Source organism: Ixodes scapularis, unplaced genomic scaffold, assembly GCF_016920785.2.
Source record: "Ixodes scapularis isolate PalLabHiFi unplaced genomic scaffold, ASM1692078v2 PGA_scaffold6__148_contigs__length_123643588, whole genome shotgun sequence".
Classification (NCBI taxonomy): Eukaryota; Metazoa; Arthropoda; class Arachnida; order Ixodida; family Ixodidae; genus Ixodes; species Ixodes scapularis.
In genome coordinates, this window is record NW_024609881.1 from 91,521,634 (window position 1) to 91,540,552 (window position 18,919).

The 18,919-nt window shown below is 45.1% G+C and overlaps 1 protein-coding gene across 1 annotated transcript; it reads right to left on the minus strand.

The window, feature by feature from the left end:
* Nucleotides 1–948: 948 nt before the first annotated feature.
* Nucleotides 949–11,283, minus strand: LOC8027169 (chitinase-3-like protein 1). Its single transcript, XM_029970601.2, has 6 exons — nucleotides 10,982–11,283; nucleotides 6,107–6,367; nucleotides 5,194–5,303; nucleotides 4,735–4,852; nucleotides 3,811–3,996; nucleotides 949–1,674 (listed from the first exon to the last, which is right to left on the minus strand). Exons 1-6 carry the CDS (start codon nucleotides 11,273–11,275, stop codon nucleotides 1,405–1,407), a joined length of 1,239 nt encoding a protein of 412 aa, XP_029826461.2. The 5' UTR covers nucleotides 11,276–11,283; the 3' UTR covers nucleotides 949–1,404.
* Nucleotides 11,284–18,919: the final 7,636 nt, after the last annotated feature.

Consider the following 18,919-nt stretch of genomic DNA (forward strand, 5'->3'; position numbering starts at 1 on the left):
ACACATAAATTAACAAATTTCACAAAAAATTTTGTGCTGACAAAATATTATAACTCGGCGTTTTTGAAAGTAATGGTACCTGGCGATTTATTATTTTATCACACTAAAAGTTGTCAATTGTTGTCTTGAGGGGTAATGACAAATTGCGTTATTTTTCGTGAAATCACTCAACGCTGTGGCACGATATCATCAATTCGTTTCGAACAGGAAGAAAATGAAATTTGTTCAAATATTCTAAATTAATGATATTTATGCCATAATATGAATTAAGTATTTCACCCAATAATAAGAGGTTTAGTGGTAAAAATGTTCGAGGTTAAAAAAAGCGCGTTTTATATCAAACATTCGGACTTGAAAATAGTCTGACGCGCAGTAAATAAACGATGCAACTAACGTAACAGAATACCTTCTGAGTAATATTTGTAATTGCTTTATGGGTAGCGTTTTCAATGCTCTTTGACGTATTTCTTTAGTGTTATCTTAAAGAGCTCAAAACCGCCGAAAGCCCACACGGTTACAAAGCCATTAATGCATAATATCTCACTGGAAGAGTTAGCGAAATTACAAGTGAGGTTCCACGGCTCACCAGTACGTTTCAACTTCAAGCTACAAGTTCGGAATTTATTTCCATCAAACCAAAAAAAAAAAAAGGAAGGTAAAAAAAAAGCTGCTCTTGCAGCTTCACGAGGCCCCAGCTGCCCTTAAAGGTCATCACTGGAACACGAAATAAGTAAAATAAAAGCTAAAAATTTAGTCAAATACAAAACATCTGGTACAACGTTAGATATGTCTAAGACAATTCTAAGTACAACTCGTAAGTATACGCAATAACTGGTGTACTCCACATTTCAATATTAATTTTTTTTAGATTCTAAGACGATGTGACTAGCCAGAAGGAACTCTCTGGAGTAATACTTTTCTTTAAAATATTAACGGAACACTGAAAACTTATACGGAACTCAATTTTATTTAACACAAAAGTCTTGGCAATCGGAGAGTTCCTTGCCTTAGTTGGCTCTTATTTTGGATGCTTTCTGGGTGTTTTCCTTAGTATTCACTCTAAGCTCCTCTTTTGGGGGGTTTAGCTGCTGCTTCTTCTTGTGTATCATTGAAGTAATTTGAAATTATAGAAAATTTTCCGTAGAGCAAGCAGGCGCTTAGCTCTGCCGGTTTACCCAGAGGAAAAAAATATCCAGCATGCGAAGCATACTTTCCTGGATGAGTTATTTCTTGGATGAGATTGGGTCCGTATTTTATGTTTTTGTCTACATGTCTTTTTTTTTTTTCACTGTCGTTGACAAATTTGTCAACGTCCAGCTGTAACAAGATGGATTCTTTTTAACAATATAACCGTAGGATCGCAATGCCCGAGCCAGAGGCAGTCCTATCTTTTCGGGTCCTTTTTTATCTGCCAGACGTAGCATCAGCACTCTTCAGCTCCGTGTTTATAGCAGTCAGGAGCGGATACTTGGAGCCACAGAGTCCACTGAAGTCGTCCATGCTCAGCTCCCATGCCATGATGCCCGCAAGGCCGTGGGCTTTGACGAACTTGGCCTTCTTGGCGAGGGACCGAGGCCCATCGAATCCGACCCACTGGTCGCCGGAAAATGCGTAAGGGCCGGCACTTGGATCCATCATTGTCGTCCATCCTCCCGTCTTGAGTGATTTGCAGATCTGTACGAGCAATGGAAGACGAGCTTTTTAGAGTGCAGCTCTTTGGTGCCCGTTTCCGGCTTCAGTGGCGTCGCCGTCGGCGTCGGCGTAACCGCATGGTGCATAGTGGCCGGGAAACGTTCCATAATGCAACGCGCGGGTCTCACTCGGGACTGGCGCGTTGCATAGTGGGACGTTTCCCATAATGACGTCACACCTGGCATCACGAGTGACGTCACGAGGGTCCCGCGCTTTGCATTATGGGAAACAACCCATGATGCAACGCGCCGCTCCCGAGTGGCAACTGACGGCGCCGCAGGTTTTTCATAAAAGTACATCCTATGTTTAATATGTGTCGGTCACCGCTCTTTGTAATACCCAATTCACACGGTCAATGGTATACCTTTAACATTAGTCCTTTTGCTATCGGCGAATCAGCCCGGCTTCTTGGGTCCCGAGCACACGCCACGCGCGGACGATCGTTAATTGATTGGCCGCAGAGAATAAAGGTCCCTTAGCTAAAGGTACCTTTACGGTCATGTGAATGGCGTATAAGTCTTAAAGCTCTTTAGGGAGGACGTTAAAAAAAGAATGTCCCACTGCCTGACTGGGGTGTACAAAAACAAGGTTAGGTGTAGAATGTGTCTCGGTGTGGTGGAAGAGCGAGGAGTTTTCTGATAGTAGACAGTGCGAATCCCACGTGGTGTCATAAAGGTGCCAGAATAGCTCTCGATTATTTAGGCCGGGGTTACTCTGCTTATACACAAAACAAAAGACGGCCTTCAGGCAATCTCCGAGGCCTTTCTTGTATGACTGTGTCACATTGGCCGCACAAAAACTGTCTGCCTCGTCCTGTGTGTTCCTCTTTCTTGTCCGTGTGGTATTCGCGCTGTTTTTCAAAATGAATTCATACCAACTCGCCCAACTTTCTATTCTTGTAAACTGTCTGATGACATGTCCGTGGCGTACTAATGTATGAAGCAAACGTGTATTGTACACACTTGGGGCGTGACCGCACATGATTCGGCTATCATGTCTGTTGCGCACACACCGCGTCTTTTGTATCATGCCAGGACAGTGGGAGTGCGGCCTAAAGGTTTACGGCACACGTTTTAAAACACTGTAGAAGTTCAGCGATCACGCCCAAGTGTGTAAGGAAGCCGCGAGAGATGGTTCTGGCATGCAACGAACGCCGGTGCCGCCTGGAGTTTCAAAACCATAAGGTTTCAACACACATTTGGCAGTATGACGAGACTAACGTTACTCGATCAACTCAGTTGGCAAACTCCCACGGAAAGCGTGATCCCTTCTTGTACCCCTCAGCCGGGATAACGCTGTCCGAAGCGCCAACCTTCTTGCTCGCTGCAGCGCGTCTTGAAATAGCAGTTCAAAACGCGGCCGCGGCGGACAAAAAGGACGACGCTTCAAACAGCATTTCCGAGTCTAAGGGTTATTAGCGGAAACTGACGTGTGTCAGCGCGTGTCTCGCAACGTTACTCGACTAACTCAGTCGGCAAGCTCCCCCGGAGAGCGTGATCCCTCTCGTACCCTTCAGCCGGGCTAACACTGTTCGAAGCGCCAACCTTCTTGCTCGCTGCGGCGCGTCTTGCAACAGCTATACAAAAACACGGCCGCGGCATGCAAAAGAGATGACACTTCAAATAGCATTTCCGAATCTAGGGGTTATCAGTGGAGACTGACGTGTGTCAGCGGGTGTCTTAGAAGAGATCACGTTCTCCGTGGGAGTTTGACAACTGAGTTGATCGAATAACGTTGGTTCTAGTCAACGTTACTTGATGAACTCAGTTGGCAAACTACCACGGAGAGCATGATCCCTTGTGAGTTGATCGAGTAACGTTTGACGGGACAGTTTCGTTGCAACCCTCGGTGTGCTAGCCAAGGAAGGGGAGACGGTGCCGGCGTCCTAAGAACGGTGGTGACACCCGGTTAATGGTGAGCTTCGGCGTTTTGACAACTCGTCGTCTCGTATTGGCGAAAAACAAAACAGGGTTATAGAATGACGGCTAACTAAAACGTCTTCGTACTCTATTTTGGTGGCAGGTGGCGATAGCATTAACGACATGGCGGTAACGGCCTGCCGAAAGTTCTGAAGGACCGTAGCACCCATCTAATTATGCTTAGATTGAGGAGCCTTACCTCATAGTAAGACAATGATCCCGGTTCTTTAGTAATGGCTCCCGCTGTGCCTGCGCCCTTGACGGGAGCACCTACCCCGTTCTGGGCAGGGTCCGAGAGGGTGAATGATCGGCCATAGAAGGGAACTCCAAGTACCACCTTGTTCGCCGGCGCACCCAGGGCCAAGAGCGCGTTTACGCTGTACTCCTGCGTTCGAATGTAAAAGGGTAACAAACGGAACACATAAGATGCGGGCACGGCATTTGCTCTGCCCTGTTTGGTCAAACTTTAAAGGTTTCTTCGCAAACTGCGACCGACTGCGTTACGACCGCTTGTGGCCGCTCTTCGATGAGATACTACACATTGGCAAAATCTCTCGGATAGCCCTGGCATCACGTAGTGTCTCCGTATTTTCTCATTTTGTTTTACTCCTCAATCTTTCATCTTCGTTTAATTCTGAAAATGTTATTAGCGACCATTTTTCTTAAATAGTGCGTAAATGTGATCTCGCAAAACCTTTAAAACATTCATTCTAGTTTAGGACCTGAACGGCCAGATGGCTATTTGACCCACTTGCGACAAGGAAACACAAGAGCTGGCGCCAATGAGTTATATTGTCCTAAGTAGTTACAGCTGGTCGTAGCATAGTCGAACGCAAATGTGCGCACCATCTATTATGGCTTAGCTACAACGTGCCGATTAACAGTCATACACTTCTACAGAACGCGCCACATACACCTTCTTGAAAATATTCTTTCACGCTTGAATGTTACCAACCCGATGAAACTAACACGTTAGTAGACATCACGTTCAACGAATGATTAATAGGACGACATTTTTTTGTGTGTGACGAATAATCACTAGTCTACTTCGAAATAGTTAGGTTCTTCTGTCGTAAGGAGTTAAATAACTACTGTTGGTGAAACAAGAAAGACCTGTACTCACGACACTTGCTGTGGGATCTGTTTCTCCGTAGGCCTTTTGCAGTGGCGAGTGGTGGCCCGTCTTGGTACTCCAAGAACCCGCATAGTCGTAAGCCATCAGATTGGCAAAGTCCAAGTGTCTAAACGGTACAATATATATATATATTATGTATATATCGGCATATGAGCCAAGGCGGAGGTAAACACAGCCAGACAAATTGAATAGGGACGTGACTGGCGACTCAATAAGCGCAAAAGTAAAGATGCAACCACAACAAGGAATTATTGTTTAGTCGTAGTTGTGTTTCTGTACTTCTACGTTTATTGGGCGGCTCATTTTCATCGTGTTATTGGTACGTTAATGGCTTGACCATATGTCATGTCCTCGGAATCAGAAAACATAGAAAGTGTAACATAGTTTCACATAGGTGTTAATGCCAAGAGTCGCTTTGACATAGAATTGAGGGGTTGTGCGGCTTACTTGAAGATGTTGGGTACATCATACGCCTGTTTCATTACGTTCACGTTAGCAGACATGGCGATGGTAAGCAGAAGTGCTGGTTTCTGCTGTTTAAAGGCAGCATTGAGTTCCTGAAAATGAGAAAAATAGCTTACTGCGAGAATATTATGCAGGACGATGATTCAAGGTAAAGAGTCCTTAATTCGCGTTTTTTTTATGTATGTATGTTTTTATGTATATCCAGTGGAAGGATGCACGGGCACAGCCCTGGCAGAATTTTACTGTTCTAAAGTTATCATCACCTGCAAATACGTTTGCATTGAAAACATGACATATACAGGTAGATAGAAGATAATTCTTTTCACAGTTGGTAGTTAATTGAACCCACGATCCCTGAACCGCTTTGCAGGTGAATGCGTTATCTCTCCATGCTTCGAAAATATAGCCGCATGAGGGAGTTTGAGGTCAAGTGCCCGGCTTCATGGGGTCAAGAAGCTCCAGGTGCATATAGCGTTCCAGGGAAGTGGTTGTCACCATTCCGTCCTCGCTTCGATGATTAGAGTCATCTTTTTTCGCACAAAAAGAGGGTGAACTGGCTTGAACTTTAAGTGAAACTAATTGCATTCGTGCACTTTATGAGTGGCCTATAAAGGTATTTCAAAAAAAGGTCGTGGTAAGCGAGAATAACAAAAAAAAAAATTAAAAAAACAAGGCTTATCTCAGTTTATGAAGTACCAGCTGGAACGCTAGGTATTTTATCCCCACCAAACCGGTCACGCGATGTCTAGATTAGATTTGGCGGTTATTTTGATCACCCTGCATTCAGCAGCAAACCGGCCTAAAGTTCTCAAGTGGGAGCTTTTGTTCCACGTGTTTCAACCTAAGGACACCGGTCCCCTTCCACATTTATGCGAGATCCTAAACTGTCACACACTTGTAGGAGGAGGACGAAGTTGGCCTTGTCCTTGGGATTTGAGCCGCAGTTTCCCTGCCAGCAGTTCGGGTATTCCCAGTCAATGTCCAGACCGTCGAAACTGTAGCGTTTCAGAAAGGCCACAGAGTCTGTCACGAAGGCCTTTCTGGCACTGGCGCTCGCGCTAAGTCGAGAGTATTTGTCGCTTCCGCTTTCTGTCCATCCTCCTAGAGAAAGCAGTACTTTGAGCTTTGGGTTAAGGAGCTTGAGGTCATTCACTTTCTGTAAACAGAAAACGGACAAATATAAATAATATTAACGATGTCATGGAGGAGCAAGACAAAAGGCGCGAAACAACACAAAATCTACTGAAAAAATATACCTTTATTTTGTTTTATTTGTACACTTATTAGCCCCGTGCGCGACCGAAAGCGTCGCTGTGGTCGGCCTTCCGCGATTGGCCGAACTCTGACTATGACGTAGGAAAGGGGATTTATCATCGACGGAAATAAGAGGAATGAAAGAACTTTCATTTTGACGGTGTTGGCAGTGTTGCTTTAAGAGCTCAATGATATCAAGCTTCCACCATGCTATTTACAAACACCATCAAACTTGTTGTTTGCAAGCGAATGACGTCACACGGGGGAACCATAGGAGGGCGCCACCAAAACACCTCGCCGCTAATACCCCTGTTACACGGGCACACTTAACTGCGGTTAACTCAACTTAACTGCTGTTTCGCAGCACCACAGATACCGCATTATACTCTCTGACAGCTATATTAGAAGTAGTGCCACTAAATAAGCTACGCCTCAGAGTAACGACACTTGGCCATATTGTGGCTTAAAATCATGGTTGCCAGTTCTCTGAAGCTTTATCTGAAATCACAGGAAACGCTTTTTCGCCCTCCACAAATGTTTCAACAGTTCGCTTCAGAGCAATGCAACATTACATAAGCTTCCTAACACCGAATCTAATGCTGAGGAAGTCGCACTTTGAAATCATGACGATTGGCAGTTGCGTCTGCTCTGCACAAGCCCCAAAATGGCGGCGCCCACAACAATGTCGGGGAACGGAGTGCCGATACTCTAAGCGCAGCTCATTTAGTGGCTCTAATCAGAAGAAGTGAAGAGCGCGAGCGCACTGCTTTGATAGATGCTCAAGATGCTCGAGGGCACGTTCGCCCATAGCTTTGACTGCATAGCCGCAGAATGTTGTCCGCAAGTATTGTGCGCTATCTGTGGCTTAGCGTAACTGCAGTTAATTGTGCCCGTGTAACAAGGGTATAAGTATGCAGGAACATAGAGAAACGGTATAAGTTGTAAGGAACGGTGCACAAGTTCTTGTATATTCTTATGTTACAAAGGTTTTATTCGACACATTCATCCATATCGATTTATTATAGAGACAAGAAGCATGTAGTGAGAGTGAAAAAGAAACCGAGGGAGAGAGCGAGAAAGAAATGTACACAAAATAAATTAGGGCAAAAAACGAGTAAAACAATGAGAGAGACAATAGGAAGAGGAAAGAGTAAGTGTACTATTTTAAGTCGTCAATGGTGGGCGTGCATTATGCTTTCACAAAACTCAGCATGTATGGAAAACTAAATTTAATCAAAGTTAAGTTCGAGATAGTCTTTTTGCAATCGGCTAATGGTTGATAGGGGATTGTGCACAAAACATCACGCATAATGATTTGAAGGTTTAAGCTCAGCGCGGCTCGCTCATTAGTTCGGTATCTTTGAAAGCGTTTGTTCGTGTATTGCACGAAGAAAGACGATAGGAAAGGGGGTTTGCAGTATTTATATTGCAATTAAATGCAAAGGTGCAAGCGAGCTGGTAAAAACCGTTTGCTCTACTGACGTCTAACCCCTGGTTAGCTCAGTTGGTAGAGCGCTCTACCTGTAATGGAGTGGTCCCGGGTTCGATACCTTGACCAGGCGTATTTTTTCGATCCCTCACCAGTCACTTAGCTGTGTTTGGAGATTTGTGTTTTTCCTTCGTCCCTCCAGGGATTATTTTCGTCGTTGTTGGCAGTCATGTTACATTGTATATACATAGTTGAAAATGTAATAAACAAACAAGTTTGCTCCGGATAAAAAAAAAAAGGAAACTAAACCGAAGCGCTTTTTTACAGATCGGTGACACTTGTGTTCTTTACGTATGAAACTTAATTATGTCAGTTTATGCACAAAATAAATGTATGCAGTGTTATACCATAATTAATGATTAACTGTCACTCTAAAGTGAAGGAACAAGTTTTGATGTATCAGCAGTGGAGCGAATAACAACACATCAGGCTAGCGTTTGCTAATATAAAATTCAAAACAAAATACACAAAAGAAGAAAAACAACGAGGTAATTTTTTTGAAGGTATTAGATTATTAAATATGTTACCGAATAGTGCCGGGTACGAGCTCATAATTCAGTGATAGTACACGACATTAGTATGAAAAAAAAAATGTATAGAACTCGTCATGACTCTAGCATATTAACAATAGAACTAGCATTAAATCGTCACATCCAAGAACGATATATAGATAAACTTCAGCTTCGAAGAACTGCTTAATGAATTGCGTTTTCATTGAACTACATCTGAATGGAATAAACCCATTTTCCAGCATTACTTAGAACGCCTGGCTTTGCAGTTTCCTGCCCCAGCTGGCCGCCTCTTGGTTGACCAAAACGGATTTCACTCTACTCCGATGCATTCGTTGGTTAGCAAGCTTATTTGTGAGATCGAATGGGAGCTAAACATGGTGTAGAATAAAAATACATTTGATTTAAATCATGATTTTTATCAGACCAGTTTCAATGTAATGATTTAAACCAAACCGTTCCCCCAAAATAAGCCTAAAAATATATTGTATTTACCGCTTGTCCATCCCTTGAATCTTTCTACGTACCTTTCTTTTGCACTTAAACAAAATATCACAAAGCAAGAACGATTTATACAAGACTAAAAATAAAAAAAAAGTGCTCTGAGCCAATCGGGGCATTGAGCTTAATTTCTACTTTCAAATTCGTTCGTCAGTTACCTAACATCCTATTGTAACAAAATCAGTAAGCACGAGAAATAAACAAAAACTTTGAAAGTAATGACCTGTAATCAAGTCAAAATGGAATATGTTTTCAGCTAACTAAAAATTCAGTCCCTTTGTTTCCAGTATGGGAGGATCACGGCAATAAAAAGTGGTTCATTAAAGTTCATACTAAATTTAGAGTAATTTTTCCGTTCCATTATTGTCAGTGATTGGACGAATTGATGACTCAATCCGCCACGTTTCAAAATACATATAGCAGTAAAAAGTAAATGTTTGCTAACTACAGTGATTTAAATCAGATTAATCGGAGTTAAATCGTAAACCCATCTGATGAAAATAAAATTAACGTGATTTATTCAATTTTTCAAAGAGGAATTTTGTTGTTTACATTTTTGTTTTACGACTCCTTTACTAAAGTGTCATGTATCTCTGACTCAAGGTAGTAACATTGAGAAAAAATATCCAGGTATCTTGCCGTGTCTTACATATCAGCTGCGGCAACAGCCGAGGTTCTGCACATTGTTGCTCACAGTTACACTGCCGTGTAAAAAGTAAGGGGACTTACGTCCCACTAATTTGAGCGGGCGGCGTTCACCTGGTACCGTGACGTCACGTAACTTTTTGAATCACATGACGCTTTGCGTCCCATGGTACCATCACGTCACGTGGAACTAAGTTCCCGCCCATTTCAGCGGAGATAACTAACGGCTAAACTTACAGGCAAAAAAATCTGCGCTGAATTTCCCGAGACAATAGTGACGTCCTCTCGTGTGACGAAAAGTGACATCATGGCGTCTCATTGAGAAGACACTATCAGTCAACTTTTCAAGAGGCCGGTCAGGATGGTGACGACCGATGACGGTGTTCGCCAGATGGAAGTCCCCCGGAAAGTCGAATAAGAAAAAAAAACAAAAAAACTAAAAGTTGTTCGATCCCGCTGGACACATTACGACGTTGGTTGGTTCACGATAACCAGTGTGGCCACCTTTATTTCGAAACAAGACGACAACAAGTCAACGGTACTTTACAATATAAAACTCCCGAAATTAAAACCTATACTTTAATCCCCAGTCTCAAGGGCCGAATCTCCCTGATCTCAAAAGCCGAATCCCCGAGAATCCTCTCGGCACCCCCTTTCTAGACTCGTAGGGGCCTCTTTTTCCTCCAAAGACGTACCAATCACTTCATATTCGCCCATTGTCACGTGGTACACTCTTACCCAATGACCAGCGAGCTGTCAACGTGACCCCCCTCCGACACCTCAACGGCCAAACCCAAATTCCTTGTAGAGTCACTACATGCTTTCGTCGCCGCCCGGCCGGCGCCACCCAGTTACGTTATTGCGTCGATTAAAAGCGAAGTTTCTACACTAAGCGGCGAAAAACCCCGGACACAAGCACACCCGCTTAAAAGCTACAATTGTGGACGGGTGTACCGCTGCCTAAGACACGGGAGTCCCGGCGCCCCAAACCGACACCCGATCCGTCTGTTAACGACCAGGGTCCGACTCCTGCTCGAAGACCCTGTGCTTGGGGGCGGAAGACGACTCCCCGTTCATGTTCTCACGCAAACGCCCGAAATGCAGACACAAACATAGGCAGATAAAAAAAACAAGCTGACGCAACTGTAGAAAGATAAACTTCTCTAAGACAAATCTTACTTATTACAAACAAAATCCGACGTTAGTTGACACTATCGTTCTCCGCCAAATTACGGGATACTTTTTATATCCCGAATTTAGTGGGCCGCGACTTGCGTACGCTGAACACGGACGGGAATTCGTTGTGGAACCCCGTAAAATAATAACTACAATGACCGTGAAATAAGTAAAATAAATAGTAGAGTAAACGCACCTTATAGAACTGGTTGTCCAGATCAGCCCATGGATCCGAAGCCACGATCTTGAGTGACGTCGAATCGAGAAAGGCAAAGGCGTAGTTGATGTGTGTGCACAGCGACGGATCCACGTTCTCGGGAAGAAATTTGCCTTCTTCCACTCGGTAAAACGCCCAGCTCGTGAAGTAGCAGACGATCTTGGTTTGCGGCGTCTCGACTCCGGACGCCATCTTGAAATGCGAGTCCCACGGACATATCGCCAATATGACGCCTACTATCGCCAGTTGAAAAGATGTGATACGTCTAGCCATTCTTCTTGCTGCCTCTGGGAAAGGAGATTTGGTGTTATATTTTTTTATAGCACTGATATAATATTATCGGCCATTCAGGTGGAACTAGACAGTTCATGAGTCCGGAATTTCTACGGATATGAAGGCTTACACAGCTTGACGTATAGTCAGCACGAGTGAGAATCAATGAAATAATAAATACACTTAGGGACAAGGACGGACAGCGCAGTTTTTTTGTGAAAGAACTGTGAGGTCTGCCCTTTCTTGTCCCAAAATTTTTTTGATTCTTTCACCTGATTCGTACATTTTTACCTACCAGTCATTTGGTCTTTGTCAGAACAGACGTATGCAAACAAACGGTTTAAAGTTTCTTTTTTTTTTTTATGTGTGACAACTGGTAGGCTGTTTAACTTCAAAACATCAACGTCCAGTTTTCCATTAAACATACCTATATAGATTTTATTAAAACACCTCAAAATAGTCCATGTGCCGTTTTACCTACCCTGCCGTCTTGGTCACGCAGTGCACTTTGCAAGAACACATTTTACTACATGTGTAAGGTATACAAATATTTTTGGAAAATAATGCGGTTCTTTCTGGTTCAACTGAACTAAAAAGTCTAACACGAGCAACTTAAAAAAAATTGCATCAAAGATAAATAATCAAAAGTTGGTGACGTTTTCTCTTTTATAGGCTACCACATGTATTACATTCACTTTTAGCATGGACATATTTAAAACACAATTAAAAAAATAGATGCTCTTGCCTTGGCTTTGCGGTTTAATAGGCGTTAAGATCCTCCGACGGTGAAGACCTCAAAGTCTGTATGCCGGCACGGGTAAAACTCAAAATCGTTTTCTTTTTTTCTCCAGCAGGTACTCTGAGAAATCAGGTTATCCATACTCTAGGCATCTACGGATCCCAAGATTTACCGCCGAATTCAGAAACCTCACTCAAACTATACACTCGAACTGAAGGGCCCCTCCACTTCCTCGAGGAAGGCGCGAGGGCCGGCGCTGGCCAATCGAGAGGACGGATCCGCCGTCGCGATTGGCCAGCGCCGGCCCTCGCGCCTTCCTCGAGGAAATGGAGGGGCCCTTCAGTTTGAGTGTAGTTTGAGTGAGGTTTCTGAATTCGGCGGTTAGTGTAGCCAAAGCGTCAGCGAACCACGTGAAAACAAACAAAGAAACTATGCTCAGAAAAAAAAAAAGACCAGTCTGAATTAAATTTGGTTCGTCCAAAAGCACGGACATTAAACTTAGCCTTAGTCTGCAATTGGCCGTTGATTACTTCTGGAAGCGCTTACCAAGTCACCGGCTAAACTAATAGCTCACAAAAAAACAAAAAAAAAAGCGCGGGGTCACGGCGCATTTACGTAGAGTGATGGGTCAAGTCGGCGATTGAAAATGCACGCAGACGACGAGCGCCATGACATAGCACTTCTGGCATTGCTTGATTACTTACATCGGATCGTAGAGTTGGGTCCGGTCGGACTTAGTGTGAAGCGGGGCATAGAAAATATAAGTGAACAAAACTAAAAAAAGGTTGTTCGAAGACTCGAACGTACGTACGAAGTGCCTCGCTATCCAGTTGTTTTCTGCTAGATGTGGGCGTGAAACAACGTCGTCTGAAGCTGGCCGTCCGGTTCTGTTAGAGGTGTGTCGGCAAGTGGTCGAGTGACTGGGATCTTGAAGCCTTCTCCACGCGTACACGAATGACACACAGGGTTCGTTATCTTTACGGCGGTCTAAAGATAAGCTGTTGTCCTTGCTGTAACATCCGGGGCATCGAGCGAGATGTACCATAACAAGGGCGGATTAACTTCTAAGCTCCGTTGAAGGCTAATAATCCGCTTGAAATGTAAACTAGCAACTAAACTAGCAAGCGAGAAATTTGATAACTAAGTCGAGTTATGGATTTCAAGAAATATACCTGGAGAAAGGTGTTTTTTTTTTGTGTGTGCACGGATATTACAATTTCACGTCGATGATTGTTTTTGTTCATCCATAGTCGCCGTCTTCGCTCTCTTTCAATCGTGGCTCTTCCTCCCACCAAGTTAGCACTCTGACGTTACGGGACTGCGGAGGAACTGCTTTCGGCACTGCGCATGCGCAAGCAAATACTTCGTCTCATGCGAAATTTGGTTTCTGCGGACGCGTGATGCCCACACTTGGCGTTGGCAAACGCGGGCTTTGTAAACAGCGTACGTGTCAGTATAGACGCTTTACACACTCGCCAGAATACAGCCGCCATTGCTGACCTTCTCTTGTTTTGCCGAGATACCGAGCCACTGAAATTGGTGTGGACGAGCCTCCACAAAGGCCAATGCTGGGGAGCAAGACAGAATAAAGTCTAAGATGCCAATAACCTGGCCTGCTATGGTAATAATGAAGTGAAGTAAACGTAATAAGGGGGAACAAAAACTGAAGGTCAGTTATGGCGGCGCCCATGCACAGCTGCTGCAAAGCGTCTATATACACGAACTCAACTCTGTGACGTCACGGCGTGGTGGTGCGCGTCGGTCGCACTTCCGGTCTGGGGCTGTGGGCAGAAGTCCCCATGCCAGACGTGTATTCCCGCGTTGTTTTAAAAGGAACCAGACAAAAACCTGCCTTCTCGTCAAAACGCCGCGACTGGGGCCGTACCAAAAGTGTCGAGAAATGTTTGAAGGTCAGTTTTCACTTGCTCGGTTCGTCCGAGAATCTGGATATGTGCCGTGAAAAGGAAAAAGCAGACGCCATCGGACAAAATTGCTTGGGCGGGAAGCACTTCGGGTTGAATTCACGGATACTTGTGGTCATTAGATTTATTTGTTTTGTTCCAACATGAACGCCAGAAAACCGTCAAGTTGTGCGGACCACCTATGGACGACGTTCAGTGCGTCTTCAAGTTCAAACGGCCGCCTGATCGTTCGAACTGTCGACTGCTCTTTCAAACGTTTCTGCTTGTCGTCTGCTCTCTAGACGACGCCGGACCATAGACCAAATGTGGACCCGGTACTTGCGATAAGAAGTCCGCGCAGGCCTCAAAATACTTAAATTTGGAGGTTGGTAAGCAGGCTCGATGTAAACAGTAGATACGAAGAGATGTTGATCATTGTTACCAGTAGCCATCACTGACTTGCTATCCCTAATCACTTGATCCGATTCTGCTTGCGATTTTCAGTATCGACTACAACCATCTCAGCTACGGTTCACACTTTTGCAGCCCGAGTGGCGTCGCGGCTGAAAATTGCGAGCGAAATCGCATCATGCGAATCAGGCTTTAGCGTACATAGTGCGGCGTTTGCGATTCATTCCACGAGGAATGAATCGCCACATGTCACGTTATTCACGCGAAGTTTTGTGGTGTAACGAGCCTCAATACGCCTCGCAAGTGGGCTCATTTTTGTCTTCTGCGCATGAGAAAGGAAGTACCGGTGACGTCAGAACGCCGAGCCCTGATTGGCTGATCGGGACCCCCTATCTGAGCGTCGTCTGCTCCTTTGCAACGTCGTCTGCGTCTGTCTTACCTTTCCTGCGACTTTCGGAAGTACTTCGCCTTTCAGAGTGGGCAGACGAAATAACTCGAGCGGTAGGTTGTTTTTGTCTAACAACTAGCCGACGCGCATCAAGGAGGGAAGTCAAAGGACTCACTGGCGAGGTGTCCCGAGGCGCCGAGGTTTGTTTGCTAAGAACCGAGAGTGGGGGTGGTTAGTGTCCGCAAGTTCCCTCCCAAATACTTTTTCCCACCTTTCGTGTGCCGCGAGACTTCTCACTCTTTAACGGCGTCGGCGGGTTGGCGCAGTTAACGTCGTCTGCTTTACGTCTGCTAGTCAAAGCGATGGCTGCTTTACCTTTCCTGCGTCTGTCGGAGATTCACCGCTTTTTTACCGGCGAGAGTCACCGTTGCCTCGGAAAACAAGGAGATGACAAGAGGAAGAGATTGACCTCTTAATCTAAAATTGAAGTCAGCGATCAAAGTATGAGACGGGAAAGGTTCACAATGGTCGCGCGGGCATATTCCATTCAGCACGCCAGCCGGTCGTGGGCAGACGGTCGCCGAGTCGGAGTGCCTGCTAGGCCTATCTGCTGTGCTCGCTTGGTCGTTGTCGGTGGAATCGTGGCCGTTGGAGCTTTTCCCGGGTGTTTGTGGATCCAGCGTTCTTGTTCCTCGTGGTCTGTTTCAAGTACTTTTTACTTTTTTCTTGCTGCTTCAAGTCGGGACGCGCGAGAGGCGCACGTAGAAAAATAAACGTCCGTTGGTCGTCGCGACCCCGACGCTGTCGGCCATGCTGATCTCATTAAGACAGCTTCGGAGCTGTCGTAGGATTTCGTCGTAACCTGCGCAAAACTTACGAAAATTTCGTTTCGTGAATACGAATTTGTTCTCGAGTTTTGTCTTACGGATATTTTTGGCGTAAGATCGTTTTGTGAACCTGGCTTCTGCACTTTCGAAAGTCGCAGCAAAGGTAAGACAGACGCAGACGACGTTGCAAAGGAGCAGACGACACTCAGATAGGGGGCTCGCGATCAGCCAATCAGGGCTCGGCGTTCTGACGTCACCGCTACCCCCTGCGCAAGGAGCAGACGAACTTGCCCTCCGCATAATTTCGCTGACGCCGCGGAAGCGGTCAGGTATCGCCAGGAAGACGTAGAATCAACGATTCGAACGCGAAAAAGGGCAGGGGGACTCACACCGAAGCCGACAACATTGCATTACAATGGTTTGTTTATGGGAGACGGCGAGCTTCTTGCCCACACCCCCATCGCGCATGCGCGGCGCCGGTGGCGGCCACTAGGGGCGCTCCGGTTTGTTTGTACACATGAGTTGGTGTATAGACATTTAGATTTCAGCTCACGTTATAACAACCTTTTCGCGTCAGTTTCACTAGCCTAATTCGTTATTTTATAGTAAGAGAATAGTGTACGTTATATTTTGTCCTCGTCCACTATTTTTAGTGTAAGATAACCGAAGTACAATCCTTGAAATGTCGAAATTGAGTGATTCGATTTGACCCGGTATTGGACATTTAAAATAAATGTTTTACAGGTACCGATTAAAATGTACTTTTTTTCCCTTGGAATATTCTGGTATTACTTGAAAACTGTTGTCAATTTATTCTGCTATACTTCGTTTCACCGTCTGTCCGAGCGCGGACGATGTTATAAGCCGAAGGACATATCAAGCAGCGCAAAAAGCGCAACGTCATGGCGTGCTCTCTGCGCTTGATAGGACTAGCCGGTGGAGGAGCCCGCACAGAGAAGCGGCGAATACCGGCTAGTCCTTTCTACTGCAGAGAGCATGTCATGACGTTGTGCCTCTTTCGCTGTTTGATTGGCCCTTCGGCTCGTTATATCGGCCGCGCTCGGACATAAGCTGAAACGAAGTATAGCACAATTTTGTTGACACGTCCACACAGTCTGTCATGCGGCACCAATATATTATCGAGCAAATCTGCACCCGTAAAAATCCAGGGAGTAGAATCATCATCCTGCCTCACTATTTTGCGTCTGACCTCTACTCATAGATTACCTGCAAAGTGTATGGCAAATTAGTAGGCAACTGTGGTGCATACGTGATGCGTTCTAGCATCAAAAACGCTTATATCATTGTTTAGCAGCAACTTATATTCTATTTAGCCAGACCCTGCGTGCCAGGTTCTCTTCATCAGACAATTTAATGAATGGCATGTGCACACTTGAAATGATAAACTTTGTGATATTCCAGAATCTTCTAACCCACCCCTCTTCCCCACCCGCATCCTCGCCTACCTTTTCTCATCGCTTCACTTATGGTGACATGACCTACCATTTAACTAAACAGCGTCGAGCAGCGCACTCCTCTTCAACGCGTCAACCACTCAGTGTCAAGCCTCGCGGCCACGCTTTTATCCAGGCTTCACTTTTTGGCTTCACAGAATGCCGAAAACCTAGCCAAAACACTTTTCATGCTAAAAGAAACACGTGCTACACTACCCACGTAATTCTAGTATTCATTTCATTTGCCGTTCTTCAAAATTTGAACGTAATATTCTAGATATGAGTAAATTTCGCAAAACCCACTAGTGTCTTGCTATAGGAAAATCGACTGACTAGTCATTGACAAGGGGAGAAATGAGAGGCGTCTATTTCGAACATCCGGCTTCCAGCACGGGCTCGTTGTCTTTAACAGTGCTTTGACAGCTCGTGCAAGCTTGAGGCTTACAAGGCGCCGAAGCATTATTGAAGGCAGGAAGCTTACATAGAGGGCGGAATAGATGAAGGTCCTTACCGTCGTTCCCATCCTGTCCTTCCCATCATATCATGATTATAGGTTGACACATCATGTCCATCGCGTTATCAGTCCAGTGTTTAGATAAAGAATGAAAGGAAAGAAACCCCCTTAAACCAGTTCTGAAAAAAAAAAGAATACTGTTTTCGGAAATATATTTTACCGCGAAAGTTTTACTTCAGAACGTACGTTAACCCTCTAGTTCACTTTTTGGTTTGTTAGGTGCAAGATTCATTTTTATGTACTGCGCGAGCCGGCGATTAGACAGGCAGGCCACACCTGAGACTGCCGTTAAGAGCGGATTTGCCTTATCAGCCTTGCTTTCGTTCCGTCTCAAGGGACATTCACGTCAGTTATTATAAAACGCTCAGTCAGCCTCATTACACCTTTATTGCATCCAAAGTGCATCAGGTAGTTTAAGTGCGGCTGTCTTTGCCCATGGAAAAGGATTTCTGCGAAGCTCGCAAACAGCTAAAACGCAAAGGGTAAAAAGAGGGCAAGGGGATAGCCGCGGAAAGCTGGGTTATTGATACAGAAATAGTAGGGTAAGATATGCTGCTCTAGTCAATGCTACCAAAAGGTCCTCTACGGCCGTGGCCCTTCAATACATCAAATCACAGTACCGGTTTTGTTTTAAGGAAGCTTAATCTTAACTGACACCGCGACGTACCATCTTGAGTATATAGTGGCTGTAAAGGGGGGTGTGCCCAGCGCTCCGCATTCTTGGGGTTTTCCACGTGCCGCTGCTTCACGGCGATAAAGTGGCGCTGTAGCCAGGGCATTGGCTTAGATACCGGCTTAGATACCGGCAAAGCCCTTCTATCCTGGGAAAAGTGGCGCCATTCGCTGTTGGGGAAATGCTCGAGACACGTGCCACGCGCCACTTCTGGGAAGCACATGGCGTCTGAAATCTAGCTCAGTGGTGCGCTGTACCGCCATGATCTTCCCAAGTGCTGCACGTTTCATGTGTCTCGTGCATCGGCGCACCTTGCGCTAATTTCGAAACGTCAAGGGGCCTTAGATACCGGTGCATTTCTGCTCGAAGAGGCGTGGCATGAAGCGTCTCAAGTGTTGTGCGCAGGATGTCGAACCGGAACCGAACCGAACCGAAAACCGGAACCGAACCGTTATTTTAGCCGAACCGGAACTGAACCGAACCGAAATTTCCGCCGCCATTGTGGGACTGAATCGGAACCTCACCAAAAAAAAAATATGTCGGTAACCGGTTCAATACGGTTCAAGGTATTTTTTTTGTTAGTATCACAAAATAAATATATGGGAATAAAAAATTGGCAGCTAAATTTCTATCTATTGATCAAATCTTCATATACAGAATTGCAATCTATGATAAATTGTGGGTTTTCGTGGCGCTTTTGTATTGGCATTATGATTAACCATGTGTCGTATTGTCAT